General features: G+C 42.1%; 2 protein-coding genes across 2 annotated transcripts in view; one reads left to right on the top strand and one right to left on the bottom strand.

Moving 5' to 3' along the window:
• Positions 1-4,632, bottom strand: part of LOC149278777 (ubiquitin carboxyl-terminal hydrolase 45-like) — a 41,465-nt gene extending 36,833 nt beyond the window's left edge. The window contains exons 1-4 of the mRNA XM_089501768.1: positions 4,530-4,632; positions 4,109-4,278; positions 1,738-1,841; positions 682-782 (exon numbers count right to left, since the gene is read on the bottom strand). Coding sequence (XP_089357894.1) covers positions 682-782; positions 1,738-1,841; positions 4,109-4,278; positions 4,530-4,632 — 478 coding nt within the window. The remainder of the gene's footprint in view (positions 1-681; positions 783-1,737; positions 1,842-4,108; positions 4,279-4,529) is intronic.
• A 1,581-nt stretch (positions 4,633-6,213) lies between these two features.
• On the top strand, positions 6,214-13,665 carry LOC149278779 (thiosulfate sulfurtransferase/rhodanese-like domain-containing protein 3). The gene is made up of 4 exons (XM_089501769.1): positions 6,214-6,256; positions 8,928-9,101; positions 10,282-10,441; positions 13,602-13,665. Exons 1-4 carry the CDS (start codon positions 6,214-6,216, stop codon positions 13,663-13,665), a joined length of 441 nt encoding a protein of 146 aa, XP_089357895.1.
• Positions 13,666-16,137: the final 2,472 nt, after the last annotated feature.

A 16,137-nucleotide genomic window follows, 5' to 3' on the forward strand; every position in this document is an offset into this window, starting at 1 on the left:
CTAACGGCACTGCTGGACATTTTCAGATTGTAAACATGATGTGTTTTTTATCTGCTGCACTGAATGTCCTTGGCCAGCTACCACATCTACGGTCCTCAACATTGCTTGTTGTTTGTGCTTCTTCAAAAGAGCTTGCAGAAAACATCTGGAAACCCTTGTCTACCTTCAAATTTCTGCCCGGGAGAGACCTTGCTGATGCACACCTTGTGTCTTGTTGTTGTGCTCAGTCTTTTCATGGTCTATGACTTCTGGCATTAAACGCCCTTACCGTGTTAGTGAGTTTGGTTGCTCCTCACCCAGTTTTACTCCTCCTACACAGTTGTTTCATTTTCAGTTAATGATTGTGTTTTAACCTACATATTCAGTTGATTATCATTAGCCCGTTTGTTATAACTGTTTATTCATACACCTAACTATATGCATAGAACACATCCTGACTTTGTGTGTTTCTAGAAGAATTGATGCTGTTTTGAAGGCAGAGGGTGGTCACTCCAAATATGAATTTGATTTAGATTTTTATTAGGTTCATTCACTTTGCATTTTGGTAAATGATAAAAAAAAATACAGTATTAACATGTCTATTTTTGAAAGCATTCTTTCTTTACAGATTAGCTGTGTCGGGTGTTGCAAAGCTCATTAATAATGCATGGATCCTGTTAATGGCTTTCAAACAAACCATACCTTTCTCAGAGCGAGATGAATGTTTTTGGAGAAAGTCAAGCACCTGAGAAAGTACCTTCTTGTTACAGCGAGTTGAAAGCTGTTCGTCACATTCATAGCACCTAGAAGTGAAATACATTTTACCAACACAAAAAAAAACTAGAGAAACTGCATTTTAACAAAAAGGTCCAGATACTTGATTAAGAGAACCCTGACCAAAACCCTTACATTTAATTAAAAGAAATGGCAGCCACACAAGTAGCTTTCAATTTTAAGTGCATGGAAAACTAAAGTGCTAAAAGTATGTAGTATTTCAAGACCGCATGTAACAAACATGAAAACTATACATATATACACATACAGCACATACAAAAGTATTGGGACACTTGACCATTGCACCAACAGGGTTATGACATTGCAGTTTAAATACGAAGACATTTATATGTTGCCACAAAGTTGGAAGCATAGCATTGTCGAAAAAGGTTTTTTATGCTTCCAACTTAGTGGGACCAGTTTAGGGAAGTTCCTTTTCTATTCCAGCATGACTGTGCCCCACTGCACAAAGTAAGGTCCATAAAGACATGGCTGGATGAGTTTGGTGTGGTGTCATAGGGGGAAACAGTTTCTCCCACAAAAAATTCCACAAAAAATGATTTAAAAAAAAAAAGAAAAAGAAAAAAAGAAAAGAACCCAGTGTTGTGACCAAGACCTAATCTAAGATTCCCTTTAGTTACAAGGTAGGTCTACAAAGCCTCCAAAGGGGAATCTCTGGTAATGCTGCACTGCTCTCTAAGAAGAGTAAGAGAGCAAAACATTAAAAAAAAAAAAAGGAGGAAATGATAATAATCTTTAGTGCGCAAAAACGTAAACATAATAGAACAATAATGGCGTCCCTTTATTGGCAGAAAATGTTAAAATGTGGCTGCCCACAAAAAAAAACAATATATACGTTTGTGGTGGCACACTAAACATGAAAAAAATATTATAGAAGAAAGTGAGTGAACAAAAAAAGCTCCGGGGGAAGTATGTGGTCATGAAAGGGTTAAAACGACGAATGGAGTGGAGTAGTGTACTTACCAAATTACCCAAGTGCTGAGATTGATTCCAATGCAGTGGGGTTCCGAGTGAGACATGCGGACATGCTTCAATGAGTGCTGGCATTCTGAGTTTGCGCCACAGCTCTGCATGCAATTAACAGGCATTAGAGATTATAAAAATATTTAACGACAAATTATAGACATCAGTTTAGAAAAATTACACTGGTATTGCTGACCCATTCCTGTCTTGTTCAAACTGGCTAATGGAAGTCTTTCTTCTTAACTTTAATAACTTGGGGACCCACAAACAAAGTTCCTGAATTATACACTGCGCTATTCCATTACAAAGTTTAACAAGATGATCCTTTGCTGTTTTAAACTGGATCTGCCTAAGTTTATTTCAGGGAACAATGAAGCAAATGCACTACAAGTGTTTCACTCTTTGCTGTGTTGAATGATGCTGTGAGGACAAACTACCAGAAATTTACAGAATTATAATATTAGACTAAAAGCAAAAAACACCTTACAATGTGGCACTGGATCAACACATCACTCATCTATGCAGAGCACACGGATGGGAATGAAATTACAACTTTGGTTTTACATCTCAGGATATAATAACAATCATCTGTTCCTTAGCAGTTCTTAACCCCTTAATGTCAAGACAGTTTCTTTCTCGTAGTACATTTTGGGACAATGGCTCTTTTAACATTTTTCAGTGTTGCTGTTTAGCTCTGATTTTCTTCTCTCATTTTGTGCACCCACACAAGTTATATATTGGGTTTTTTTCAGGAGACAAGCAGGGCTTTCTTTAGATACCATTATTTTTATCATATCATCTAATTTACTAAAAAAAAAAAATAATAAAAAAAAAAAAATAATAATAAAATATGGTGATTTTTTTTTTTTTTTTTTTAAAAAAGGACTTTTTCTCAAGAACTAATGAAAAAACCTGCTAAATAGTTTATACTATTTGTCCTGAGTTTAGAAATACCCAATGTTTTTATGGGTTTTTTTGCAAGTTTTTGGGCAATAATTAGAAGTAGCGTTTTGCTATTTCAAAACCATTTTTTCCCCCGAAATCTGGTCATTCTGCCACATGTGCTATTTCGGGTCTCTTTGAAGCCGGCCAATGCAATTTACCCCATCAAACCATATATTGTTGACTCCCTAGGGTATTTCAAATGCTGTTTTTTTAACCCTTTCCATGCACTAATTCTACCATCAGCCTTTGTTAAAATTTATGGTAGTAATTATTTTATTTTTTTTTTCCCACACACATTGTACTTCAGGTGTGCATTTACTGCTCCTGATATATGTCACTGTCAAACACCCCAATATGTGTTCAGTAACATCTCCTGAGTGCAGTGATACCCCACATGCATGGGTTTGTTGGGTTATTTGGGAGGTAAAAGTGAGGTTTGTGAGGTCTGCATTTTTTCCCCATTTAGACATCTGGTCAGTCTGTGCCCAAGTCCCATATTTGGGACATCTTTGAAGCCAGCCAATTCGATTTACCCCATCAAATCACCCCATGGCCATTTAAAATGCAAATATTTTAACTATTTTCATGCGACAAGTTTTGTGAAGCTATAGCGCTAATTGTTCTAATTGTTGGACTTTTTTGTATATATATATATATATATATATATATATATATATATATATATATATATATATATATATATATATATATATATACACACACATATACACACACATACAGGGCCGGCCCGACAATGGAGCCAAGTGGGGCAACCGCTCCAGGCGGCACTTTTGAAGGGGCTTTGCCGCCCCAAGCCCTTTTTTTTTTTTTTTTTTTTTTTTAAACCGAAAGAGAGAAAGGGGCGCCGAGTGGTTTTCGGTTACCAAGCTGTCAGTACCCGCTCGGCACCCCTCTCTCTCTCCTCTGCGGCGAGTCTCCCTGTTCGGTCTCGGTGCCGGCTTGTAATGCTGAGTGCCGGAAGATTTCCGGTGCTCAGCATTACAAGCCGGCACCGAGACCGAACAGGGAGACTCGCCGCAGGACTGCTGAAAGGTAAGTACACATATATACACACACACACACACACTTTTTTGTGACAGTGGGGGATTATTTTGACATGTTACCAATTTTTTACAAAATTTTTATTGTGATATTTTTGGGGTAGGGGGCCATGTTACTGACATGCCTCGATCTCCGGGTGCAACACCGGTTCTCCGGGTCAAACCCAGAGAGTTCCCAGGTATGCTCATATAAACCGAAAATAGGGTCTTTCTCTTGCAACCCGTTAGGAGATTGAGGGGGAGATGAGACAGAAAGTGATCAATGATATGATTGTTGCTAGAAGTCAGTGGTGTGGAGATCCTAAAGGTGGGCCCTGCCCATCATATCACCATGCTAGCGTTTAAATAACATGATCGCATTTTACCTGATGACCACACTTGAGGCACAGCCAAACATCCGCAGGAGCTACCATTTCTCCATCCACTGTTCTTCTCTCCTTCATGCATTCTGTACACACTGACCAAACATTCTGGGACACTACTTTTTTAACATGGTTCAAATCCACAGCCTGGCCCACATGATGGCAGGTTAGACCTAAAAAAAAAAAGAATGTGAATTTTTAGTAAATACAACTCGCATTACTAAAGTTTGTTTCTCTTTGTAAGAACTGAACCAACACATTGATTAACAACTCCTATAGTTTTTCTTCTTCTAGACAGCTAATGTTTAACCTTTGTAGGTTTAAAACTAGCATTTTGTTCTAACTTTCTTCTGATGAGTTGACAACTCTTCTAAGCTTTCAAACTAACTCTGCAATATTTGAAACACCAACAATGTAACCATACCAACAATATCATCAGATGAATCTTCATCTGCTTGCCGAATGGTCCTCTTACTCCTCTTTGATTTCTCTGGAGGACCCCATGCAGTTGGCTCCTTAACCTTCATCTCTGTACACCTAAACAAACATTTGAACATAACCATCAGATGCTGAATAGTACAAAAATGTGTTTATTAGCAATTATATTTCAACAAACGTAAGCACGACAAATCACAGTAACATAATCACAATAACCTGATCGCATTCTACCTGATGATCGCATTCTACCTGATGATCGCATTCTACCTGATGACCTTTGGCTAAAGCAAATGAGTGTCTATCAACAAGACAATGTAGTACTTTAATATACATTTAAAATCAAAAGAAAAAAGGGCACTTAACTGAGGTTGAAACTACCGTATTTGCTCGATTATAAGACGAGGTTTTTTTCAGAGCAAATGCTCTGAAAAATACCCCTCGTCTTCTAATCGGGGTCGTCTTCTAATCAGACCTCAAATAGAGGTCTGATTATGAGACTAAGATCCAGATCCCCCGCACCGCTGCAGGGGACCTGGATCCTCCTGTCTCCCCCCCCCACACTTACTTACCGGTGCTTCCTGCTGTATTGCCGGGGCAGCGGGTTGACGTCTACGCGATCCGCGTAGACAACGTCCGCTGCAGCCGGAAGGAGGTGTGGCTAGCAGCGGGGGTTGTCTGCGTCCGTCGCGGATACCTTCCCCGACTGTCAGAAATCAGAGTTCCCCGCACAGGTGCCGGAACTCTGATCTCTGACAGCCGGGAAAGGTATCCGCGACGGACGCAGACAACCCCCCGCTGCCAACTCCACCTCCTTCCGGCTGCAGCGGAAGGAGACGTCAACCCGCTGCCCCGGCAATACAGCAGGAATTTGGAAGCACCGGTAAGTGTGTGTGCGTGTGTGTGTTAAATGGGGGACATAGGGCATTTCTGGAATGCCTTATACCCCTATATGCCACTCTGGCACTTAGGGGGTTAAAAGGCATATTATGGGGCAGAGTGGCATATAGGGAGTTATAAGGCATTTCAGGAAGCAGAGTGGCGTTAAGGGGGCATTTAATAGAGCACTCTGCCTCCTGAAATGCCTTATAGAGTGCTCTATACAATGCCTTTTAACTCCCTTAATGCCACTGCCTCCTGGAATGCCTTATACCTCCCTATATGCCACTCTGCCCCATAATATGCATTTTAACCCCCTAAATGCCAGAATGGGATATAGGGGTATAAGGCATTTCTGGAGGCAGAGTGGCACATAGGGGGTCAAAAGGCATACCATGGGGCACAGTGGCATATAGAGGGTTAAAAGGCATATCATGGGCCACAGTGCCATATTGGTGTGGCAAGCCTGGGGGCAGATGTGCGTAACTGGGGGACAGGTTGGAAAATACAAGGAAATAAAAACAAAAAAAATATTTTTCTCAATCATAGCTTTTATTTAAAAAAATAGTTTACATGAATTAACATTTACTGGTAAAACTTTTTTCCTTTAGGGTCGTCTTATATTCAGGCTTTTTCTTTTTTTCCTAAGTTAATATTCAGATTTTGGGGGGTCGTCTTATAATCAGGGTCGTCTTATAATCGAGCAAATACGGTAAATCCCTACTTCTTGCTACTGATTTGCTGCTTGAAACAGCGAATCAGTGGCAGGGAATCAATGGAAGTGCTTTCCCCGCATGTGCACAGCGGCCTTGACAGACCTCAGCCCGCAGCTAGAAGGTAAGGATAGCACATGTCCCGCACAGGAAGCAGCTACGAAAGGGGCAAATGCTGGAGAAGCCCCCAGTGCATTTACAAAAGGGACGCCTTGAAAATGACCACACAGATATCATATTTATTAAACACATATGATGGCTGGAATGTCCCTTTAAGGCCAAATGACCATTTCCTTTTCTCAGGTCCTACACTTGATCTTTTGCCAAAAAGCAATAGATAAAAGCACATTCTTAGTATTGTATTCTTAGTTTGCCAATCAATATTACTAAACAAAATGTTTATGCAAGAATTAAGCAGATGTATTCTTATCTTGGCTATTTTTATTTAAGACAGTTCCACAAGTCTATTAGTGTAGGGTGTTGTCTCTCATATACATCTGGCTTATTATTTGACAGGTACAAGATGAACTGTCATTCCCTTGGGAAGGGAGCATACCACAGCACACATATCATGCTCTGCATTTCAGACTGCATGTGTATGATGGAAGCTGTGCACAGGAAAAGCAGTACTGTTATTACATATTCCCCTCAATGACAGCTGATCATCTACCTCAATCCAAGCACAGTCAACCTTGAATCACGCCACATAAGTAGCTGAGCATCATGGGACTCGTAGTCCACAACACAGAGTGCCAAAGGATGGTCGTCCTCTCCGAGACGCGGCATTGCAATAGCATGATAAACGCAATAACACAAATCACGTAGGCTGGATTATGTTTCCCCTTACCTAGCGATCTAGTTAAGGTGCACGGCCATCACAGCCTATCACTGTCTCCTTCGCCCGCTACCGCACACAGCACGACCCCCTTCAAACTTCACGTAACGTAATGTACATCTCTAGGGCCCACGTGTTCCGGATTGAAACCGACTAGTGCTGTAGCGCACACAACTACGGAAGCCTGCAGGTTTCAACGCGTTAAAGTTTGTGGCTATTTTTAGCCGTCGTTCCCTGTAAACATGTCTTTGGCTGGTTTTCCGTCGTGCTCGGCAGTAACTGTTCAGCATTACATGGATAGACAGCTTTTATTATATAATATATATACTATATTTTATATTGTGTATATAATCAAACAAATGCAGGATGCATATCTGCGTTTTTTTATTACATTCTAATTATGCATTGTGTAAAACTTGACTATACTAACAATAGAAGACAATCGACAAAGGCCACTTTGTCATCTACTTTACTCCACCTGAGTAAAGTAGATGAGGGAGGAGGTTGTTGCGTTCCAGACATTTCCGGGTTGTTTACATCCTGCAGGAGGAAGAAGAAGTAAAGTGAGCTGCAGAATGTCTGCGTTATTGAACCGCCTGTGTGTGTCTGTGAGGTTTCTGATTGTTCAGCAGGCCCCCCTTGGCCTCAGGAGAAGCTTACACTCAGGGTTAGGAGCCACCATCAGATGTACCTGTCTGGGGCCCAGGACCTGCAAACATGGTGAGGAGCGCATAGGCACTATAGCCCTAGCAACTATATCACGCCCATCTATACTCCCCTGTATATGTATCTAGGGTTCGTGTCCTGTTCTGATGACGTAAGTATTAAAACCACAGACACCACACATTTAAATTTGTATAACTCACGAGTAAATTATGTTGGGAGTCACTACCCCTAAGTCATGTGAAGGTCATGCGAAGCTAGGCCTGAATTCACCAATGGGCTAGCAACTATTTCACGTTACCCATTCAATATTTTCCACGTAATTATCAGTTCTGGTTAAGATATTTTGTGATGCATTGTAAAGTCTTATTTTAAGTAAATAAGTGCATATTTTGCATACTTTATTGTTTTAGGGTATTGTGTTTTATTATATGGTTGCTTATGTTTTCTAGGATTAGGCTAAAACATTTTCAGTTTTTATTATGAACATTTACTTCAAATGTATTTACTATTGATGCCATGACGAATTTGTGTCTAGCCGGTGGTTCGGCTGCTCCTTCTATAATCTTTTACTGATTATCCCTTTAAGGGAGGCTAAAGAATGTAGCTAAACAATTTCAGAATGGGGGAGAGGCTGCCCCTGTGGCTCCGTCCTTTTGTGGAAAGTGCACTGAGAGGCCAGAAAACGCAAAAAGATCCAAAAAAGCATGATGCGGAAATGTTTTTCATTCTACGCGAATCTGTCTTTATTATTCTGGTCTCCCGGTGAAATTCTGCAAGAGGGTAGAGCCCTTTGACACCCCCTCATCCCTGAGTGGAGGAATGAGGAAGATAGGCTGCTAAATGGTCCGAAATGAGACACTTGCCTTTATATATATTGTGGTATTTTAGTCAACTGAACTGGTCTGGGGGCCATTATCTTAGTAAATATGATTATCAATTATACAAATATTTTCATTATTTTAATGTATTTATACTAAGGGCGTCCGTGAAAAAAACAATATATAATGTGTGGGTGCATGAAATATTAAAAATAAGAATCATGGTTAAAGAAAGTGTAAAAATGCTGACAATGCCTCGGGTTTTGGGGTGCAAAACACCCTCAGTAAAGAAGTGGTTAAACAACTACAGAGGACAAGAAGAGTAAAAGGTGGTACAAGGTGTTCGGGTGTGAACATATCTGCCTACTCCTAAACAGCCTCACCAAATATAAATGCTTTTAAGTACTTTGACAAGTAATATGCATTTTTTTTTTTTTATCTTCATTGATCATTAAACTTGGAACTTGTGTTTTCAGGTCTTTGTTCAAACTGGTATGTAGCACGTGGTCTTTCTACCAGTCTAGGAAAAACCATCAACTATGAAGAACTGAAAGATCTGTTGGCAGACGAGAGCGTTGTGCTCATAGATGTACGGGAACCATGGGAAGTGAAAGAATATGGCATTATAAAGGGTTCGATAAACATTCCACGTAAGTGCTAGACATGAATTCTGTTTATGGGGACTCAAGCTATGTCATGCTATTGTGCATGAAGGGCATTAATCATGTAAAAATGTTTTCCGTGTCTGTTCTATGGTACAGGACCGTTTTTCTGTATCTGATGCCTAGTGGTAGAACAAAAGACCATATTTTTTTTTGATATTAATAAATAGCCATCAAGCACCTAGCCATGCAATCTGGATTTACAAACATTCATTCTGAAGAGCTCACTGAATTCAAGTGTGGTACTTTCATCCCTCAATGGTAAGCGGTATTATTGGAGTGGAAGTGTTTAGGAACGGCGGCAACTCAGCCACAAAGCGGAAGATCACGTAGGCGCATGGCTAAAACTCTATTGATTCCATAGCTGAAGAATTCCAAACTTACACTGGCATTAATCTCAGCACAAAAACTGTGCAACAGGAGCTTCAGGGAATGGGTTTTCAAACGTTGGATCGTGTGGTGTAAAGTATGCACCACTGGGCTCTAGAGTAGCGGAAACGTGTTCTGTAGAGTGAGGGATCGCAATTGTCAGATTGACGAGTCTGGATTTGGAGGATATCGGGAGAACATTACCTCCTTGACTGCATTGTGCCGACTGTAAAGTTTGGTGGAGGAGGGATAATGGTATGGGGCTGTTTTTGGTGGTTGGGCTAGGCCTTTTACTTCCATTGAAGGTAAATCGAAATAATTCCGCATACAAGACATTTTGGACTACGCAGGGACAGTTTAAGAAAGGCTCTTTCCTGTTCCACCACGACTGTGCCCCAGTGCACAAAACAAGAAAGACATGGTTGGATGAGTTTGGTGTGGAAGAACTTGACTGGTGTGCAGAGCCCTGACCTCAACCCGTTCGAACACCTTTGGGATGAACTGGAACACTCTGGCTTTCTCATTCAACATCTGTGCCTGACCTCACAAATGCTGATGAATGAGTGAAAATTCCCACAAAAAACTCAAATCTTGTGGAAAACCTTCCCTGTAATGGCCAGGTGTCCCAATACTTTTGTCCATATGGTGTAGGTAATTCTAAACAAAAAAAATTGTGTAGGCCTTTTGTAGCTTATATGTATGCCAATCATGAGGGAGTAAACATGTACGGGAACATACATATGCTATGTCTAATTGCTGCTGCACATGACACATTTTTTATTTTCTATTTTTGTTTTAGTTGGTGATCTAACAGCTGCATTGCAAATGAGCCCAAATGAATTTCAAGAAAAATATCAGAAGAATATTCCAGATAAATCCAGTAAACTGGTATTTTCATGTCTAGCTGGGATTCGAAGTGAACGGGCCTTAGGTGTAGCAAGCTCTTTAGGATTTAGTAGGTAAGTTATTTAGCATAGTTTATTAAAGAGATGCCATCGTGGCTATCCTTGCTTGGTCATTTAGTAATACCGAATATATTTTCTTTGAGGTGGCTGGTTCATATCAAATGCTATAAATATATAAATACACGATTGGGGTTGTTTGACAAGCTGTCATGTTTACATTAGTACTATTAAACGTGCCATTCAATCCATTCTGTAATGTAAATTGGAGTCCATTGTCCATGGAATCCAGTGAATTTCAACATGCATTATCTTCCACGATCTGGAGCTAAACAGCAGCTGCCACTAGCAAGTATGTAAGCCGAATGCCCATATAACTCAAAATGCAATCAACTTGGGAGCTGCGTTCAGCTCAATATGAAAACTGACCTCATTGATTTTAGTAGGAATGCAATCAACAAGTTGAGTTTAACTGTGCTACAGCTAAGTGTTAGTAGCATTAAAAAACGGAAATTTTTTACTTACCGTAAATTCCTTTTTCCTTAGTCCAGTGGCAGTACAAGTGGGTAGTAATCTTACTCGGGACAAGTAGAACCTAAAAGTGAATAAACAGTTAAAATATCCGAAGCCCCTCCTCCTTACCCATAAAAACCGGCACCTCTCCAAAGATGGCAGTTAGTAACAAGACACACAGAAATGGATGCAAAGTAAAGTTTATTCTCAACGAAGGGAGGGAAATCTGTACTGCCACTGGACTAAGGAAAAAGGAATTTACGGTAAGTAAAAAATTTCCGTTTTTCCCTGTCATCCAGTGGCAGTACAAGTGGGATGTAACAAGATCCCGGAGAAGGGGGGGAAAAATGCCTAGGAGACAACAGCTCGAAGCACCTTGCGCCCGAAATCCGCCGCAGAGGAGGAAAAGACGTCTAGCCGGTAATGTTGTATAAACGTATTGAACGAGGACCAGGAAGCCGCCTTGCAGATCTCTTCAGGAGAAGCCGAAGCCTTTTCAGCCCAAGAAACAGACATGGCTCTAGTGGAGTGAGCCCTAACGTGACATTGAAGCAACTCGCCCTTGGCCTGGTAGGCCATACGAATGGTGTCAACAAGCCATCGAGAAATGGTAGCCTTTGAAGCCGCCTTACCAGCAGAATGACCCAAAAAATTGACAAAAAGGTGGTCGGTGGTGCGGAAGGATGAAGTACGCTTGAGATATATGTCCAAAGCCCTTTTAACATCCAAGGAGTGCCATTTACATTCTTCCGGGGAGGAAGGAGACGGAAAAAACGAGGGAAGAACCAATGGTTGATTGATACTCGCCCTGGAGATGACCTTTGGAAGAAACGAGGGTTTCAAATGCAACACGACCTTGTCCTGATGGAAAACGTTTTCCTCTCAAAAGGTAAATCACATAAAGAGGCCTTGGATGCCGAATCCGCTGTCCAGGATCGTAACCACAGGGCTCTTCGTGCCACTGAGGACAATCCCATAGTTCTGGCCGATAATTTAAGAGATTCATGAGATGAATCCAACAAAAAACTATTGGAGAGCTTTAACCTGTTAAGGAGTCTGGAAATCTCAGAATCTGAGTCATCGGAGAGACATTCTCCCAAGGCGTGAATCCAAATATTCTGGGCTCTAGCCACCGCTGCGCTGGCCACCGTTGCCTTACACTGCGAACCTGCAGCTTGAAATATGCGCCTGCACGAAGTTTCTGCCCTTCTATCCATGGGGTCTTTAAGACCTGACACCCCTCCAATTGGAATGGTCGTCTTTTTGGAAAGTTGTGCAATTTGGAAGTCCACTTTAGGGGGATCATCCCATGTGTCTTCCCCTTGAAGTTTAAACAGTTGTCTGAACTGTTTTGAAATAAAGGCTCTTTTACCTGGGTGCTTCCATTCTCTTTCCATAAGTTCTGTTAATTTCGGAAGAACCGGAAAACCTTTAACCTTCTCTGAATCCTCCTCTAGTAACAGACGCGAAACCTCCTTAAAAAGCTTACGAAGCTCCTGAGGAGGGAAAAAAACCTCATCTTCTGAACTATTACTTGAAGTAGAAAGAGATGAGTGAGAGATTTCACCGGAGGAAAGGTCTGATCTAGATGATGATCTGGACCTCTTGCGTTTATGCGAACTTTCCTTCCTTTTCTCCTGGGAATGAGCAGCAGAAAGTTGAAAAGCTTCAAAGGTCTGGGCCAAATTCTCCTGGAACCAACCCAGGAAGGAATGCAAATCTTTTTGCTTTTCAGTAGCAAGTTGTTCCGCCGAGCATGAATTACACATTTTCTTACGACAACCATCCGGGAGAGGAGTAGCACACTCTGAACAAGCCACATGCTTGGATTTAGAAGTAGCTTTTCTGGGAGCCGGTGGCCTTTTATCTTTCTCCGGAATTTCTATAGGAACCGGACTAGACATCTGATAAAAGGAAACAGAGGTTAAAAAAAAAATTTTTTTTTTTTTTTTTTTTTTTTTTATATGAGGGCAGAGAAAGTATAGAGCCAAGATAAATAAAATCTTACCCTAAACTCCTCTGAACCGTGTGGGGGGGCTGGTGACACGGTAATCCTGTACTGGCAATGCTCCTGCAGTCAGACAGGAAAAAGCGCCTTTTATAGCATTCAAAAATGCCGCCCTCCGGAAGATCAGATTCGCGCATGCTCAGTAGCGCGATCGGATCTTCAGTGGAACGCAACGACACCCGGGCGTGCGTTCCACCGTAATGCGCATGCTCCCGCATCACAATACAAAAGGATGCATAACAGTCATCTTCCGTAACGCGAACCGCTACGGAAGGAAAAGCCTCTCTCTGCTCACCACCCGGGGAGCAATCGGAGGAAGAGGAACCCCCAGGCAGCAACCCGTGCGCCTCACCAGCATCGTCCGGAACTGAAGATTCTACCTTCCGTCCCTGAAAGGGACAAGAGAAAAACTGCCATCTTTGGAGAGGTGCCGGTTTTTATGGGTAAGGAGGAGGGGCTTCAGATATTTTAACTGTTTATTCACTTTTAGGTTCTACTTGTCCCGAGTAAGATTACTACCCACTTGTACTGCCACTGGATGACAGGAAAAAATACATGATTACAGAATTTGTGGGAATGGTTTGGGTATTAAAATAAAGATTCTAATTCTAAAAAGTTACTTTTAGCCATGCAGAACCTTTTAATTTTTTTCATGCATACTTAACAAATCATTCTTTTTCTCCCCTGTCTTTTCAGCATCCATAATTATGGAGGTGGCTTTGAGGACTGGAAAAGGCATGAGCAACCCATAAAAAAGTAATGTGTATTTATTAGATATTTTTCAAACTGATCGTTCTTATGACAGTTTAAGAACTACTGCAAACCCAAAGAAAGCAAAGTCGGATTGTGCTTTGCCGGTTATGATTTCCTGTTTGTGACCAAGATTTATGTAGAACATTGTGTAAGCTTTAAAAAGCCGCATGAAGTTTGTGTTGAGGACCAGTGTAAGGCATAAGAGAAATCACATATTGAAGTGATGCTATGATAAACACAATGGTTTCCTGTCCTTTGTATGTTTTATGCATTCTGTAAAACTTTTCCCACCAGTTAAGTATCAAGCAAACTGTGCTGGCAGATAGACGTAGGAGAGGACCTGTAAACAAGGTTGGGCTAGCAGGACAACAATGGTGGTTAACACTTCAGAAGACATGCATTACTATCAAAACAAACCTGTATTTGTACACTGCAGGCAACGTTTTTTTTCCCCAAATTAATAAAAAAAAAACTAAAAAAAAAAAACCAAGAATTTTGTCTACATGATTGATGCTGAAGGGGTCCATAAACATAGCTGTGAATCAATCCAGCTTTTCATCATTACTAGTTTAGTTTTTGTGGTAGACCAAATTCAAAATATAACTTATGAAATGCCAAACGTTTTATATAAAAGCCTGGAAGTATGGAAATGGTCAGTTGCGTTTAATGGGTTTAAAGCAAAGTGCACTGTTTGAATCTCTCGTGTATGCCAGGCTCAGTATGACGAAGAAACTGCATGCTGACAAGGGTCTGTGGGATAGTGTTGTGTGTGTGAGAAGGGGCTGCCAGATAGTATTGGGTGGAGAGAGAAGAGGAAGAGTAAAAACAAACAATAGATATCTGGCTATGTAATTTCAGATATGCAAGTAGCCATATAAAAAGGCCTTCCACAAGAAACATTTTATGTAATGCTTTATTTTAATATAAAACCAAGTACAGTGTTAATGCTAAATTGTGGTAAAGTCAAGAGCACCATTGTGACCTTTATAATCCAGCTTCCACAGGGCCAACTGTCACACCTTTTACTTTCTAAAGTAAAACAGATTTACATTTTCTAAAGAACACAAAAGCAGTGGGCTGCTCCAAATGGGTGAACCGAAGACTTCTACAACATAAATAACACTTTTGTATTCCTACAGACATTTTACGTGCGTGCACATAATGGGTGGAATCTCGTGCAAAGCCATCTGGAAATTGTAATTCAGATATTTACACTTTACATACATAGCACTTGCAATGCCGTTTACCATCTGGAAATTTCTAGTAGCTTTTCAACTTTGTACTATGCAGTATAAAGTCAAAGGATAGAACTTCAGAATATAGGGGCCTTTGGTGCAAGGGATTTATAAATTGAAACTGAAAACGTTCATATGTAGTGGCCATTGAGAATAGTTATACGGTAATCCGTAACATAATTTATGTAGACTATATTTGGCAACCATCTCCCCAATCCAAAATAAATTCCTCTGTGTCACGCTACCGACAGGGAGATCCGCTGGGTCCCCCGGCCGGCAACAGCAACCACCGCGAGGCAGGGGGAGACCCTCCGCTTCGGTCCGGCAGCCGCAGCTGCCGCGAAGAAGAGGGAGACCCCCCGCTTCTGAACGGCAGCGGCAGCCGCCGCGAGGTAGGGGAAGACCCCCTGCTCCCGCACGGCAACCTCGGTCCCCGCGCAGAAGGGGGAGACCCCCCACTTCTGCACAGAAGACGCGGTCGCCGCGGAGAAGGGGGAGACCCCCCGCTTCTGCAGGGCAGGCGCAGCCGCCGCGGAGAAGGGGGAGACCCCCCGCTTCTGCAGGGCAGGCGCAGCCGCCGCGGAGAAGGGGGAGACCCCCCGCTTCTGCAGGGCAGGCGCAGCCGCCGCGGAGAAGGGGGAGACCCCCCGCTTCTGCACAGCGGAGACAGCCGCTGCAGATGGAAGGGGAACTTACCTCTTCCACGTCGCGTTCCCAGCAGCTTCACAGGTCCAGCTCTGGTATCCGGACGCGTTCTTCTTCACGCCACCTAGTGGCGCCCGAGGAAACTGCACCTGCTTATATAGGACGATTACGCAATCGCCAACCACAAGATGGCCGCGCAGGAAGTGACGTAACGGCACTTTGAAATTTTGGCGGGAGATCTCCAATTAGTGCCTAACTTCCTGTGCCTACTTAAGAGACTTCAGTACACTAAGACCTTGCCTTCTGATGGTCGTCTATGCCCTGTGCTAGCACCCAGATAGCGTTCCTCTGCTTGATTCCTGTATTTGACCTCGGCTTGCTTGACTATTCTGATCTCTGGTATCCTGACCTCGGCTTGCTCCTCGTTTATCCTACTCTCCGGTATCCTGACCTCGGCTTGCTCCTCGTTTTTCCTGCTCTCCGGTATCCTGACCTCGGCTCTCTGGACCATCCCTGCAGTCCTACCTGACTACGGAGTCTCCTCTGTACGCTGTGCCGTGACACTATGTAATGGTTTTATTATGGCTCAAGCAGAATAG

The sequence above is a fragment of the Sceloporus occidentalis genome, unplaced genomic scaffold (assembly GCF_023333645.1).
Source record: "Sceloporus occidentalis isolate IW3139 unplaced genomic scaffold, rSceOcc1.0.p SCAF_181, whole genome shotgun sequence".
Lineage (NCBI taxonomy): Eukaryota > Metazoa > Chordata > Lepidosauria > Squamata > Phrynosomatidae > Sceloporus > Sceloporus occidentalis.